General features: G+C 45.6%; 1 protein-coding gene across 5 annotated transcripts in view; it reads right to left on the reverse strand.

The window, feature by feature from the left end:
• LOC122876769 (GTPase IMAP family member 8-like) overlaps positions 1-4,976 on the reverse strand; it is a 43,944-nt gene extending 38,968 nt beyond the window's left edge. For 4 of the 5 annotated variants that reach the window (XR_006378131.1, XM_044197478.1, XM_044197476.1 and 1 more), the window contains exon 1: positions 4,898-4,975. Coding sequence is in view for 4 of the 5 variants with exons in the window: in XM_044197478.1 (XP_044053413.1) it covers positions 4,898-4,916 (19 nt within the window). In the remaining variant the exon portion in view is untranslated. Of the gene's footprint in view, positions 1-4,897 lie in introns of all 5 variants that reach the window. The other variant, XM_044197481.1, reaches the window with a different exon arrangement.
• Between the last annotated feature and the right edge of the window lie 11,370 nt (positions 4,977-16,346).

Below are 16,346 nucleotides of genomic sequence, written 5' to 3' on the forward strand. Positions count from 1 at the left end.
TCCAACGATCAGCGTGGTTGGGGGGGATGAGAGGAGGCAGAGTCGATGATCGTGGAGCCCGCCGAGTCCCATCAGCCGTCCCTGGGATAGTTGTGGCCGGGGACTGCTGCGGCGAGGGGGCGGCGTCCTCCTCAGCAGAGGTGTTCGCTGCCGTCTCAGGACGAATGAGACCCCCAGAGCTTCTCCTGATCACGGCCTCCTTCAGTAACTTGCGGCGAGGAGGAGGAGGAAGACTTGGCTGCTGGAAGATGGGGCGTCCCTCCAGTGGAGGAAAATCCTGCGTGTCCAGGATGTCAAACCTGTTGGCCAGCGGGAGGTCCCGATGTGAAGGTGGAGGAGTTGGGCGCTTTGCACCATGTCTGTCCTTACAGGCTACGGTCCAGTGCTCCGGTTGGCGTGGAGTCGAACTCACCGGAGCCTTCTCATCACCCCCGCCGGCGAGTGACCGTGCATCCACTGGGGCTCGGCACGGGGTAGAAATGGCCATGGCTTTGTGCTTCGCACCCATGAGGAGCCATGGGTCATCAGGCTTAGCTGAAGCGGCCTCATGCTCTGGGGCGCCAGTGATGATGGAGCCGAGCCACGGAAGAGTGGGATCATTGTCCAGTGCTGGAGTGGAGCAGTCCGGGGAGTGAGATGGGATGGTTGCATTCCGGCTTGCGCAGCCAGAGGAGCTGAGGACCGCCAGGTGTTTTGCCTGGGCCGAGGCGACGGTGGAGAACTCCAGGATGAGCTTGTCTTTTTCTCTGAGCTCGGCTTCCAGACAAGCGATACTTTTCTTCAGCTTTGAAACAGCAAGGTGACAAGATCCACACTCAGCCATCATTTAGTCCGTGAGAGTGCTTCAGAGCTTAAAGTCCACAGTAAAGTCCATAAAAGTGCTACAAGCTTAAAATCCTTGGTAAAACCGACCGGCTAGCCTAGTCGCCGGCTAAAAACAAACCTAGCTAAGCTAGCAGCAGTGGAGGCAGTCCGGTAAACCACGTGGAGTTGCAGCCAGCTTAAAATTACTTAAGATCCACACGTCCGATGACTGAAAACTTTTTCCAAGTTAGAACATATAGGTAAAGCGGTGGCCAGGAAAGCAGTGTGGCCTAGAAAACCTGGCTTAAAAACTCGATAAAATATCAATTTATGATGGTTTAAGACGAAGTTTCTAGCGACGCTTCTGCCGGGTACACAAAAACGCCGACCACGTTGTGCGTGTATTCCACCCAGGTTAGATGGGAACTCCAAGCCTTGGGATTGGTGGCTGCCACACAGCACAGAGCGGCCTCTAGGTCCTGGTTTGCCCTCTCCGAATGGCCATTGGTTTGGGGGTGAAAATTTGATGAGATGCTTGCTGTGGCGCCCAGAGCTTGACAGAAGGCTTTCCAAACATGAGAGACTAACTGGGGGCCCCGGTCAGAGATGATATCGAGGAGTATCTCATGCAGACGGAAAACCTGGTCAACCATGATGTTGGCCGTCTCACCTGCTTTGGGAAGCTTGGGAAGAGCCACAAAGTGAACAGCCTTAGAAAAATGGTCAACTACAGTGAGAATGATTGTGTTACCTTAGGATGGAGGTAAGCCAGTCACAAAGTCCAGGGCTATGTGGGGCCACAGGTGTCTGGGAACCGGCAGAGGATGTAGCAGCCCAGCAGGAGGACGATGAGAAGACTTTCCCGGTGTGCAGATGTTGCAAGCCGCCACAAAAGTGTGGGTGCCAGCCTCCATGGTGGGTCACCAGAAGTGGCTCTTTAATAGGTCCAGGGTGCAATCAATACCTGGGTGACAGGCAAATTTAGAAGTGTGCCCCCGTTGAAGCCCTTGGTAACGTGCAGTGTCAGGGACAAACAGACGTTCGGGTGGTCCATTACCTGGATCGGGTTGGGATTGCTGGGCCTCCTCACCTTGGCCTCAATCTCCCAGGTGATAGCAGCAATGATGCAAGAAGATGGGAGGATGCCGTCCTGGATCAGGGGAGTAGTCTTCGGCCGTGTACTGGCGAGTGAGGGTGTCTGGTTTGATGTTTCTTTACCCTGGCCTGTAGGTGAGGGAAAAGTTGAAGTGGCCGAAAAACAGGGCCCACCGGGCCTGTCGAGGGTTGAGCCTTTTGGCAGATTGAATGTAGGCCAGGTTCTTGTGGTCGGTCCATACTACAGATGGCAACTCCGACCCCCCCAACCAGTGTCACCAATCCCTCCAGTGCCAGCTTGACCGCAAGGAGCTCTCTATTGCCCACGTCATAATTGCGTTCAGCTGGAGTAAGTCGATGAGAGAAGACGCTGAAACGCTGAGAGAGCCCCGCCCCCACTCCAGTGTCCGATGTATCCACTTCTACAGTGAACTGCCAGGAGGAGTCAGGTTGAGTGAGGATGGATGCTGAAGAAAAAGGTCCTTGAGCCTGGTGAATGCAAGGTCCAAAAAGTTCAACTTTTGTCTCGTCAGTCCACAGAGTATTTTCCAAAAAGTCTTGGGGATCAACAAGACTTTTGGGAAAATACTCTGTGGACAAAAATGTAACTTTTCGGAAAGGTGTATGTCCCATTACATCTGGCGTAAAAGTAACACCGCATTTCAGAAAAAGAACATCAAACCAACAGTAAAATATGGTGGTGGTAGTGTAATGGTCTGGGGCAGTTTTGCTGCTTCAGGACGTGGAAGACTTGCTGCGATAACTGGAACCATGAATTCTGCTGTCCTGAAGGAGAATGTCCGGCCATCTGTTTGTGACCTCAAGCTGAAGCGAACTTGGGTTCTGCCATGCAGGACAATGATCCAAAACACACCAGCAAGTCCACCTCTGAATGGCTGAAGAAGAACAAAATGAAGACTTTGGAGTGGCCTAGTCAAAGTCCTGTCCTGAATCCTATTGAGATGCTGTGGCTGTTCATTCTGGAAAACCTCCAATGTGGCTGAATTACAACAATTCTGCAAAGATGAGTGAGCCAAAATTCCTCCACAGCGCTGTAAAAGGCTCATTGCAAGTTATCGCAAACACTTGATTGCAGTTGTTGCTGCTAAGGGTGGCCCAACCAGTTATTAGGTTTAGGGGGAAATCACTTTTTCACACAGGGCCATGTAGGTTTGGATTGTGTTTTGCCTTAATAATAACAACCTTCATTTAAAAACTGCATTTTGTGTTTACTTGTGTTATCTTTGACTGATATTTAAATTTGTTTGATGATCTGAAACATTTAAGTGTGACAAACATGCTGTCCATCTGCACAATAAAACTGTTCAGAACTTGATCTGCTGTCCGTGTGTCCTGCTTTTGGGTGCCAAGCTTGTTCTCATAACACATCAGGAAATCAGGAAGGGGGCAAACACTTTTTCATTCAGTATGAGTAAACTATTCACTTTTCTTTTGTTTTAAACAACAAAAAATAATACTGAAGATAAAGTGTTTAACCTTTTTTGTACTTGGTTACATTCTCAAAAATTAAACCTAGGTCACTAATTAGGTAACCAGATCCAAGAAAACGTAATTTTATTTTCTCAGTAGCCTACATTACTAGGTCTACTGACCTTTTTGTTTGATTCTGGGAGGGAGGATGATAGTTGCATGTGGCTTCGGTCCACATGTCTTGAAAATGGAAATACTGCATTGTGCCATCAAATCTTACAGTAGTGTTAATGATTGTTCTTGTTTTTGGCTCCAAAAAGCATCACAATTTACAGCATTTCCCCATATTTAGGAAGAACGGTACATTACTGCTAGAATTTGGCTGTATTTTAACAGCAGTTTGTTACAACTTTTACATTTTAAGATGGTAAAAGACATCAATTAATCAATGACAGACAGATCAATTCATCAATCTTGCTGTTGTTGGTGATGCTTATTTTATTTAATTTTCTATCACAAAACTCTACCAGTAACGTTACCATTGTTTTATACAGTCTATGGTTACCACTCACAAACTGTCTGCAAATCACAGCGCGAGAGTGGGTCTACTTTATTAGGCTATCCCGGCGTAAGCTGGTGTTGCATCAGCTGGGTGGAGTTGATTCGTGCTGAAACGTTATCTGTTATACATTTGTTTTTCACTGCGTGAGGAAATGGAAGTGTGGCATGAAAAAGTGTGAAAAGTGTCAATTAATAACTTTAAAATTGCAATAGCTCTGCTTGTTGTTTTTGTAGCAAGACGACTGAGTAGCAAAAAATTCTTCAGTTTATTGCGACCATTGTGTATCATGGAAAAAACTGTAGCACAGCATGAAATAAAATATAATACCTTTGAGCATCAGGGAATGTGTGGTAGAGAAAAGTTACATCCCCAGCAGATTCACACAAAAATCTATTCAACTTTGGTATTTTGTCACCACCAAGTGTCAGCCAAAAAAAGAGCTGCAACAACAGAAAGACGTCTAAAGCCTCTGGTTTCACAGTGGTATGTGCGACTCCGGCAGCAACGAGACTGAAAAGGTGGAGCTAGTTTCAAATGATGATCTACGTAAGTTGTCCCTCTGCTAGTCATCTGAGGGACTGACCAAACTCTCAACACTGCCATCTGCTGAGCCACACTTCAAACTTATAAGTATTAGTTAGAAGTGGACATAAAACCAAAAAATCATCATCATCAAAACATTTTCCACCTATACTGATGCTACACAGGTGAACTTTTTACTCTGACAACTAACAATTCACTGCTGTAGAGAATAATTTATTATAACTAATTGTTACTTATTACATGTTATGATGATGTTATCTATACAACAGAAACCATCAGAGGGCAACATACAGACACAAGTGGCCATCAGCTATTTCTCAGTTAAACTATATGGATGAGTTCATGTAGAACAAAATAATAAAGAAAAATAAGTTACTGTATATTTATGTAAAGTTTAATCAGGCAAACAGCGACTAGGAGACATAGGACATAGTTATTTTATCATGTGGGTGTTGGACTCACCAGGTGCTGCAGTCGCCATGATGTCGCTCTGCTCGAAACATCAGAAACTAGTTTAACTGGAGAACCTCTGCTGGGTTTAACCAGCCCGTTCTCATTCCCAGGGCATCAAATACCAACATTTTGTCACGCCCCTCAGCGTCATATAAAGACACACAAGGTAGCCTTTGGAGGTGGGGTGGTTGAAACCCAGGGTTTTCACCCTGGAGACCAGGGTTCATGTCCTGTGTCAAACCAAAAGTAAATGTTGATTTTAAAGTTACATGACTTCCTACTGCCTAACCAAATGTTTTTTTCCCTAAACCTAACCACACTTGTAAGTGACAGTACATCGTTTCTGAAGTGAAGGCGTCTCCTACAAACGTTGGTTCAACCTAAGAACATAAAAAAGGATAAATAGGTTCACCTACTGAGAATCTCAGTCTCAGTAGGTGAATATATATATATATATATATATATATATATATATATATTATAATATTACTCAGTTTCAATTGAAATGAGACTGAAGTATTTGTAATAATAAAGCACTTGTTGTCTTGAGCAGCTTTTTTCCCATGGCAACCTAAGGTGTGGTTCAGGTAACATTCTGGTATTTATGCCAGTAGTTTGGCAGTTTGCCTTCAGCTCAGAGTTGTATTTATTCAACGTGATGTTTACATTTATTGAAAGATCATAGATCAATCATTGATGACAAATTTTGAGTAAGATGATCGACGCTCACCTAAGAATTCAGACGATGTCTTGGCCAAAAGATCTTTTTTTCACTTTAGATTACAGTTTGTCGGTGTAAAATCTAATCAGTTCGCGGAAAAGGAGGACCTATATAAGGACAAAGGAGCTTCTAAAAATAACAATAGTAGAGGCATAACCAGTTAAACAGGCTTCATCTGGTCTCTGTCAGACAAATATTTCATTTCACACATCTGATAGTGTGAAAGTGTGTGTTAGCTTTGAAGAATCACATGCACGTGTATGTGCTAATGCATGTTTTGAATCAGCTCCCATGGTGTGTGTATGTGTGGTTGCCTCCCCCCACTCTGTTTGCAAGTGTTGTGAAGACATCGTGTGGATGGATGAAAACAATAGGTTGTGTGTTGCATCAAGTTATCAGTAGAGATAAGTGGGCTTACAAGTAAATGTTGGAATTTATATGTATCTAGGTTATATTTGCATAATGTATTTATTTTTTCTTTTGCAAACATTTGATATTTACACAGCTAACAGCGACATCGGCAGCACTGCAGTGAAACCAGAGTGAAATTCAGCAGAGAGGAGAGAATTTGTCATAATCAATGCACACATTCACTTCTTATATTGGAGTGAATAGACTCAGGACCTGCTGCTAGTCTCCTAAAGGGGCGGGGCAGTGGCAGTCAACTGCAGAGAGGGAGAGGTGGGGGAGTGGCTCAGGTGAGCAGTGCCAGGGAGAGCTAATTGACACAGCTGAGACTTGTCCAGTTATGCTCTCCCCTTTATATGCAGTAGCGTGCTAGCATCTGAAGTCAGACACACATGCGGCCAGATAGAGCAGCCAGGCTGGATGAAGAAGTTAGTTTGAAGACAGCCTAGTTGGGATCATCCCCATCCCAACCAGACTTCTTAAAGAAGTTTTACCCTTAGTTAGCACTTCTTTACTGGATATGATCAATCTGTCTTCATTCGCAGGCTATGTACCAGTCTTTAAAAATAGCTGTAATTAAACCTCTTCTTAAAAAGCCCACTCTTGATCCAGGGTTTTAGCCAAGACCTATATCTAACCTTCCCTTTCTCGCTAAGATCCTTGAGAAAGCAATCGGCAATCAGTTGTGTGACTTTCTAAATAACAATAGTTTATTTGAGGATTTTCAGTCAGGATTTAGAGTGCATCAAAGCACAGAGACAGCACTGGTGAAAATTACAAATGACCTTTTAATTGCATCAGACAATGGACTTGTTCTGTACTTGCCTTGTTAGATCTTAGTTCTGAATTCGACACCATTGACCATCACATCCTATTACAGAGACGGGAAAATTCAACTGGCGTTAAAAGGAACCGCACTAAGCAGTTATAGTTAGCCACAATTCCCTCCTGACCCCTGTGTGCTCTTTCTTTCCTTGTGTTTCTTGTGTGTCCTCTGTTGCTGTATGTGCGTGTGTGGGTATACTGGTCTGGCTTCCTGGTCTCCCGCCTGCTGCTGATCACCGGCACACCTGATGTCAATCATTCAATCACTCTCCACAGCATATCTCTCAGGCTCTACCACACTACCAGTGCCAGATTGTCTCCGTACACTTGTACAATATATCCACGTAAAGGCTCCTACCTCGACCAAGTTAAGTAATTGTAGTAGTTTCTAGTTTTTGCCTCGTTTGTAACTTTGTCTGCTTCTGTCTCAGAGCTACTCTACGCTAGTGATTTCAGCCACAGTCTCCTCCCGGATCGCTACAAAACCGTTTACTTGTTCCATCTGCCACGCTACACTAGCCAGCTGCCTCTTGTTCTGTCGGCCTCACCTCACGAGCCAGCTGCCTCTCGTGTCCAACCTGCTCCACTCCATGGAGCAGCTGCGTGACTGGTTCAGAACCTACTTCCCCAGTCTTCGCTCCCAGAGCTTCGTCGCTTCTTCCAGGACCGGGCCCACCACGTCCTCTGTGGCTACAGGATATTACGCCGGGTTAACCACTCTGGAGAAGTTCTATTCCCCAGTTATTGCTTGCAGTATATGAGACAGAGAGAAACTCGGGGTTTGTTGAAGAAAACCTGCCAGCAGAGTCAGCTACCATGGTAACTGATCCAGAGTTTAAGTTGCCTCTCTTTCTAGAACTGAAAACCCAGAGTTTCCCTCAGCTCAGGGTTAACAGTCAGAGTTTTCACTTCTCTGAAACAGGGCCCCGAACTAAATGATCTAACATGAGCAAGCTAACTCTAATGTTAGCTAGCTGTAGGTAACGCCAGTAAGTAAGCAAGCACAGCACAGCACACTCACCTGGAGATGACAATGATGAACCCGATGCTGAATCACGACCGTTGGGTCGAATAAAAATGCTCCACTTTGTCTTTCTCCTCCTGGTAGAAGCCAGCTGGTTTTCTCCTGTTGTACGGTGACTCCTGTTAACAGCTTCACAGTGTAAACTATTTACAGTGTCCACCCAAAGTGTTCCCACTCATGTCCATTCTATAACCCAGACCCAGTTGTCTGAGTTGGTGAAATTCCTTCCCTCAATGTAACATCTATATCCTCTCCAGATATGTTCACAACATTCAAGAACCTTCTTGCAGTGTCCAGCACCATCTTAATCCTTTCGACTTCCCCTTTATTTTAGCAGCACAATTTATAACCATGGCAATAAATGCCAGAAATTGTTTCTTGTCTATACTGATGCTCTGATCAGCTCCATTCCCTTTCTGCTCCTTTTCCTTTTGCACTGCCACCATTTCACAGTTTCTCTCCATACTCTTAGCAGCTTCAGCGTATGACAATCCCTTTTCTGCTCTGATCTTATTCATTTTTACTTAATTCTTTTTGGACACTGTGCTGATCCTGTATGGTGATTTCCTTCGCAGTGCAGGCACTTTGCTTGCTCTTTCTCCACTTTGCACTCCTCCACATTACAGTTGTCCTTCCCACATCTCCTGCCTCCTCTACATCCTGCAGCAACATCTGAGAGGAGCTCTCTCATACGGTCTCACCCTGTAACACACATAATCTAGATCCACTCTTTCCGGCAACTCCCCCTCAAAAGTCAAACACACCGAGTTACTCTCCTCCTTCTCCCCATTTCTGAATCTTGTCAGCCTTCTTGCCTCACACACATCTTGACTCGTCCTCTACTGTTAATAGCACGACGCTTACTACTCCCTTCTTCTTTATTTCTGTTCTAAGTGGGAAGCATTTCACACTGCTGTAATCTCCAAATGCATTAATCTTCAGGGCTTTATCTCTCTGACGCTTTGATACACAGTCAATGATAACCATCCCACTTCCTGTTATCCTGACTGATCGTACATCTCCGAGCTTTCCTCCTACAAACTTTCCAACCTCATGTGGATCCTTGAAAATGCCATCTGTTTGTGTCACCGCTACCATCCCGACAAGATACTTCTCCTCTTTCTTCATTGTCTGACTGGATTCACTGGAACTGCTCTTCTTCCTTTTCTTTTTCTTTTCAAATCCTCTCCAGTCCTCGTTTCCAATTTCGCGCTCCGATTCCTCCTCTGACTCCATTTCCGCCATTTTTCCTGTTCAGCCTTCTTCCAGTAGCTTACAGACTGTAGTTCCGCCCGCTCATGTGAGGGAGTCTCTAGTAACTGCACCTCAATTTACAGATTATTTTCTACAGCTCTGCTGCCACAAATAAACAGGAGGGAAGTCAAAAATGTCACGTGGCCCACAAACTGACAGGAAGCAATCTACCAATAAAAATGGAACCACAAATGCGTAAATATCACTTTACATGTATTTTGTGGTAAAATTATTTTACATTTGTAAACCCTATCATTTTATGTGAAATCAAAATATGTTTTTACAGACTAAGTTAAACATATTTGCAAATCGCTCTGTATTTTTGTGGATATGACACAAATACAAAAAACACGTTTGTGGATAGTGGAATATTTCTGTACTATGGTACACATTTGTGGATTGTCTTCTGTGGATTACAAATAATAAAGTCTAATAAAAACTTCCATAGGCGAGTTCCCTCAAAAGGAGATTTCCAGATGTTAGGGTGGCTCTTTGAACAGTTCATTAAGGCTTTCAAAGATTGAGGGGGACCAGGCGTGGGATTTGCTGGTTCAGGACTGGCAGGAAGCGAAGTAGCCAGTTCAGGACAGGCAGGCTGCAAGCTCACAAACCCGAGCCTAACAGACTGGAGTGCAGGCTGAGATGAAGGCTGGTTGCAAGCAGACTGGGAAACTGGGTGGAAGCTAGCCGGCTGGATGCTAGCAGGCCGAGGTGCAGACTGAAGACGATGCTGAAGGCTAGGTGGCTGGGAATCAGGCTGGAGGCCAGCATGCAGGAGGTTAACAGGGTAGGAAGCGGACTTCTTCTTCTTCTGATGTTTTATGGCGGTTGGCAAACAACTTTTGGTGCATTACCGCCACCCTCTGAAATGGAGTGTGGATCAGAATGGTCTTATGACTACTTTATATTCTTATAGTCCTGTCTTTTCTAAAAAAAAAGAAATATGGCCCTGTACCCCACATGCCCTGAGTTCAATTGTAGTAACTCCTTTGTTCCAAACTTGATGCGATCTCTTCTCAGTCTGTTTTTTAGAATCTGTCTTTACTGCACGTACCTAGGACAACTGATAATTACATGTTCTACAGTTTCCTGTATGTTACAGTACTCACACAGAGCACCCAGTGCCATGTTTACCAGTTATCTTAAGTTTACTATTAAGACCAGTATGCCCAAACCTCATCCTCGAGATAATGTCTTCTTCTTTTTTTGTTCTACTGGTTTCCTTCATTTCTCCTACTTTCTTATCTTTAGTTTCCCTCTTCCAAATTTCCTGCCATTTCTTTTTCATATCTACTTTGATTGTGCGTTTAACTTCAGCCTTACTAAAATTTACTCTCATATTTACTTCTACTTTCTTAGTTGCATCTTTTGCATATTTGTCTGCCAGTTCATTTCCCTCCACCCCTATATGTGCTGGAATTCAGATGAATTTCACTATTACTCCTGCTTACTCCAGTAATTCTGAAGATAGTTGGAGCTATTTCCAGCATAATGTCCTGACTTGCTTCTGACTGTAAACTTGTGAACCTGGTTAACACACTACTAGAACTGAACCTATTAACACTTTGCCTGGCTTGATGCTTTCTGTCCACTCAAGGGCTAAAAGAAAGCCAACATTTCCCCTGAAATGACCGAAAGGTTGTTGCTAACTCTTTTATTTGACACTACATTTAAATCTGGGATTATGAATGCAACTCCTACTCTGTTACTTTCTACTTTTGATGCATCAGTGTACATTTTACTATACTCCCTCTATATATCTGCTAACTTGGTTCCTATCTATATTTCTCTCTTTCTTCCTTTCCAGAAGGTGCAGGTCCACCATTATCTCTCCTAATAACCAAGGTGGGACAATGGCGAACGGCACAGTGGGGCTTAACATTATATCCCCTATCCCTGTTCCATTCGCTGTATTTCCTATTGTCCAGCTGAAGCTCTTGATCTGTCATTTTTCTTTCTCTTGGCATGGTTTTAACACCTTCTGAGTAGCGTGATTCTCCTTGTGCCCCTTTAAGTTTGGCCAGTATGTTAGTGCTAATTGGGTTCTTCTGATTTACAGTGGCATTTAAGTCATTTCCACCTGCAAGGCTGATACTGGGGTAGTTTTTATGGCACCACAGCAAAGTCTCAAGGCCTGATATTGTATTGTATCAAACGTCTTTAATAATGTTTTTGATGCTGATTGGTAAACTATGCTGCCATAGTCTGGAACTGCCCTGATTAACCCACTATATAGAGTTTTCAGAGAAACCCCCACTCTCTACCCCTCAAACACCTTAAAATATTCAGTACCTTTTTACACTTTTCAACAATTTTTCCAATATGAGTAGTCCAAGTAAGATTCTTGTTGAACCAGATACCTAGATACTTGAAACACTACCTTCTCTAAACTTTCTCCATAAATTTTTAATCTGAATTTTCCTTTTTGTGAAACATACTGCCTTTGTCTTTGCCACTGAAAATCCCCACTCCATTGCCCAACTCTCTACTTTCCTTATTGCCTGTTGCATTTTCCTGACTACATAATCTATATTCCTTCCCTTTTTCCACATAACTCCGTCATCTGCAAATAATGCAACACCAATCGACCTATCTATACTATTAAACACTTATTTTATCATTAGTGGGAACAGAACTGGACGAATTATACTCCATATTTCACTCAATACTTGGTACTATATTCTTTCCCTGCTCTTACTGATACAGCACCCACCTGTTAAGAAGTTTTTAACCCATCTACACATTCTCCCTCTTATTCCCATTTGATGTAACTTGATCATTAACCCTTCCTTGTCGTAAGGGGTGCTGTACAGAGGTATGTGGACCCAAAAGCAGATGACGAGGAAGCGGTCTCAGGGTGAAGTAGCCGGATGACTACCATGTTTATTGTGGGGTGGAATGCAGGCATGTACAGGCAGAGGTGAAAGCAGGGGAGTGAGTCCAAGGTGGAAAACACAGTTCACAAGGGAGCAGGCAAAATCCAAAAATCCAAGGGCCAGGTGGGAGATTTGGGGCAGACGGCCCTGGGGCTGGACAGGTGCGGAGCTGGGGACCTTGGGCGGACGGCCCGGGGGCTGGACAGGTGCGGAGCTGGGGACCTCGGAGCTGATCTCCTGAGGTCCGTGATGGAGACTGACACCATCCGAAGACCAGACAGAAGACCGGCGGCGAACACTAAGAGTCACAGGAGGCCGGCGGCGACAACTAAGAGTCATAGGAGGCTGATAGCGAACACTGAGCCCTTCTGGAGGCCGGCGACGAACACTGAGAGCCATTCTGGAGGCCGGCGGCGAAGGCAGAGCCATTCTGGAGACCGGCGGCGAAGGCAGAGCCATTCTGGAGGCCGGCGGCGAAGGCTGAAACCTTCTGGAGGCCGGCGGCGAAGGCTGAAACCTTCTGGAGGCTGGAATCCTTCTGGAGGCCGGCGGCGAAGACATAACCCTTCTGGAGGCCGGCGGCGAAGACATAACCCTTCAGGAGGCCGGGCGGCGGCGCAACCCTTCTGGAGGCCGGCGGCGAAGACAGAGAGTCACATAAGGCCGGCGACGAGGACATAACCCTTCTGGAGGCCGGCGGCGGACGCTGAACCGTCCGGGAGGCCGGCGGGGAAGGCGCAACCCTTCTGGAGGCCGGCGGCAAACGCTGAACCCTCCGGGAGGCTGGCGGGGAAGACCGAGAGTCTCTGGAGGCCGGCGGCGAAGACCGAGAGTCTCTGGAGGCCGGCGGCGAAGACCGAGAGTCTCTGGAGGCAGGCCCGTCCACTCAGGGACCAATGGCGGTACAGCGGGGGGCCAGGGACTGGCAACGAGACGTCAGGACGGGGAGCCGGCGACTGGACACCAGGGCGTTGAGCCGGCGACGGCGGGACATCAAGGCAGGGTGGCGAGGCGGCAGGACATGTAGCCCGCGTCTGGACAGCAAGACGCGGAGCTGGCTCCAGACCAAGGAGCTGCTGTGACTCAGCAGGGACTGGAGCAAGGGGCTGCTGCGACCCAGCAGGGACTGGAGCAAGGGGCTGCTGCGACCCAGCAGGGACTAGAACCGGCAACTGGACCACAGGACTTAGTGCTGGTGTCGGGGAATCGTGACATGGCGCCGGGACAGCAGGACATGGCGCTGGCGACTGGACCTCCGGACATAGCGCCGTCTTCGGAACCTCAGGCCTGGGAGTAAGGAGCTGCTGTGATCCAGCCGGGAAACGAGTTGGCTGCGATCCAGCAGGGGGTCCAGGGGGCTGCTGAGGTCCGGCGGAGAGTCCAGGGAGCTGCTGAGATCTGGCCGGCAAGAGATTAGACTGCGATCCAGCAGGGAGTACGGGAGCGGGAGCAGTTGCCACCAGGCCGGGTTGCTGTCTGCTGTGTTCCAATAGAGTGTGATGGTGGCGCCTGAGGCTGCAGCGGTCCGGCAAAGGCGGTGAGCGCAGGCTGCTGAGATCCAGCGGTGGCGAGGACAGGGTGCGGCTGTGATCCAGCGGCGGCGAAGACAGGGTGCGGCTGCCATCCAGCGGCGGCGAGGACAGGGTGCGGCTGCCATCCAGCGGCGGCGAGGACAGGGTGCGGCTGCCATCCAGCGGCGACCGGGAGCGATGGCTGCCGCCATCCAGCGGCGACCGGGAGCGATGGCTCCTGCCATCCAGCAGAGACAGGGAGTGGTGGAGAGTGACCGAAATCTGGTGGCGAGGTGGTGCCGGCTGTCGAGAGCTGGGTGGTGAGTCGGGAGACCTACTGGGTTCGCTGAGTGATTTGGGAAACCATGGCCTGATGGCTGTCTGTCAGAACCCTGAGTAATTGTTCATGCTGGCCTAACAGAATCCCTCGGTTAGCCAGCGCTAAGTGGTAGGGTGCTACTTCCGGGTTATTGCTTGCTGGGTCCATGTTTGGTTGGATCATTCTGTCGTAAGGGGTGCTGTACAGAGGTATGTGGACCCAAAAGCAGATTACGAGGAAGCGGTCTCAGGGTGAAGTAGCCGGATGACTACCGTGTTTATTGTGGGGTGGAATGCAGGCATGTACAGGCAGAGGTGAAAGCAGGGGAGTGAGTCCAAGGTGGAAAACACAGTTCACAAGGGAGCAGGCAAAATCCAAAAATCCAAAATCGAAACAAGGTCCACAGGAGAACAAAGAATCCAATACAAACTTACAGTCAATGCTCGGCAGGAACAACACCATGTGTACAACAATGATCCAACACTGAACAAAGAAAAGACCAAGACTAAATACCCTAGGGGAGGTGAGATAACGAGACACAGGTGCCAACAATCAAGGGAGGACCAACAATCAAAACTGGAGGGAAAACACAGACAGGAAGTAAAAACACAAGACATACAAGGGAAGAAGAATACTACCAAAATAAAACAGGAAGTAATAACACCTAAACTACCACATTCCTTTCACAACGTGTCATACGCCTTCTCAACATCAAAAGATACAGCTACTAAACTCTCTTTATTAATTTGAGCTTTCCTAATTTAATTTGCTAAACACAGAGCCAGATCAATTGTACTTCTTCCTTTTCTAAATCTGCTTTGGTAATTCTTTAACAGACCTTTTGTCTCTATATGAAACCTTAATCTTTCGTTAATTATTTTTTCCATAATTTTTCCTTCATGTGACGTCAAAGAAACTGGTCTATAACTTTCTGCTAAGCCTGGGTCCTTACCTGGCTTACAAATAGGGACAATAACTGACTCTTTTCATTGACTTGATAAACATCCCTTTTCCCATACCTTATTATATAATCTTAATAATATTCCTTTACTCCTAATACTTAGGTTTCCTAGCATACAATAACTTATTTGGTCTGTCCCTAGCGTTGTTTTCCCAGACTTTCTTAATGCATTATTTAGCTCTCTTATAGTAAACAACATATTTATTGCACTTCCTTCTTCCTCATCATCCTGCAGTGCTTCTACATTTTTTTCCTATTGTTCTATCTCTGCTTCTTTTCCTCATTCCTCAAATTTTTAGTACTATGTACCTTAACAAATGTCTCTGCTAATAACTCTGCTTTCTCTTTACCTTCTATTACTACATTCTCCCATCTTTCATTATAGGATATCCATACTCTTTTCTATTTCTAGACATCCCCTTGCTCATACCCCATACTCGGTCTAATGGTGTAGTCACAATACCTCTTCCAAAAATCCCTTTTAACTCTCTTTACTGTACTCCTAACTACTGCCTGCTTTCTTTTATAGTCAATAAGATGCTGAAAATGATGTGTTTTCTTCAAGACTTTAAATGCCTTATTTTGATTTTTAATTGCAGAAGTGCATTCTTGTGTCTTTTTCCTTTTATTACTGCTTCTTTTTGGTATGGACTCTTTTGCTGCTCCTATTATAATACTGCTTATTTCTGCATTGAGGTCATGAATTGTCTGGTTCATATTTACCTCCTTTAATTTCCCTTAAGTTATTATTCTATACTTGTTCCAATTTGCTTCTTCAAATTTCCATCTTCCTTCTCTCTCATCCTGTTCTACTTCCCTTTCTACTCCAGTACTTGTGACTATAGGATAGTGATCACTCCCTAGTGCTTCCTTTAAATACTTCCCAACTACTCTCCCTGACCAAAGCGTGTGATACCAAAGCAAGATCTATCGCAGACTCTGTTCCCTTCACCAAATTTACTCGTGTGCTTGATCCATCATTTAAACACACCAGTTCCTTTTCATCCATTAGCTTCTCTAAGATTTCTCCATTTAAATCTTCTTGTTCACCCCATACTGTGCTGTGCGCATTGAAGTCTCCACACCAGATGACATTACCTCTCCAATGTTCCAGTATTGATTCTAGTTTTACTTTCTCAAGTTTTTTGCAGGCGACAGCGGTAAGGAGAGGGAGGGTGGCTGCCGCTCTTGTGAACTTGCATGGCTCTTCAGGAGCTTCATGACTCCATGAAGATTTACAGTGTTTGTTGTTGTTTTAAATAGGCAAGAAATAATGTATTTTCTTTAATGGATAAATTTAAGGAGAAAACGATCTCTATCCACACTGTATGACATTCAAGCTGTATGATATTTACACTGAGTGAAACACTTATACTTGTGTTTTTAATGGCTGCATAATTCCCTCAAACAGAAATAATCAGAGGTCTTGCAGGTTCTGTGGGTTGAACAATGTTTGGACAAATGAAATGAGCTTTTTTTAAGATGGGCCACCGCTGGGTCTGCCAGAGTTTAATAAAAATAAGATTACACCTACCGAGGAAAACATTTTAACAATTTCA

This window comes from Siniperca chuatsi, linkage group LG5 (genome assembly GCF_020085105.1).
Source record: "Siniperca chuatsi isolate FFG_IHB_CAS linkage group LG5, ASM2008510v1, whole genome shotgun sequence".
NCBI lineage: Eukaryota > Metazoa > Chordata > Actinopteri > Centrarchiformes > Sinipercidae > Siniperca > Siniperca chuatsi.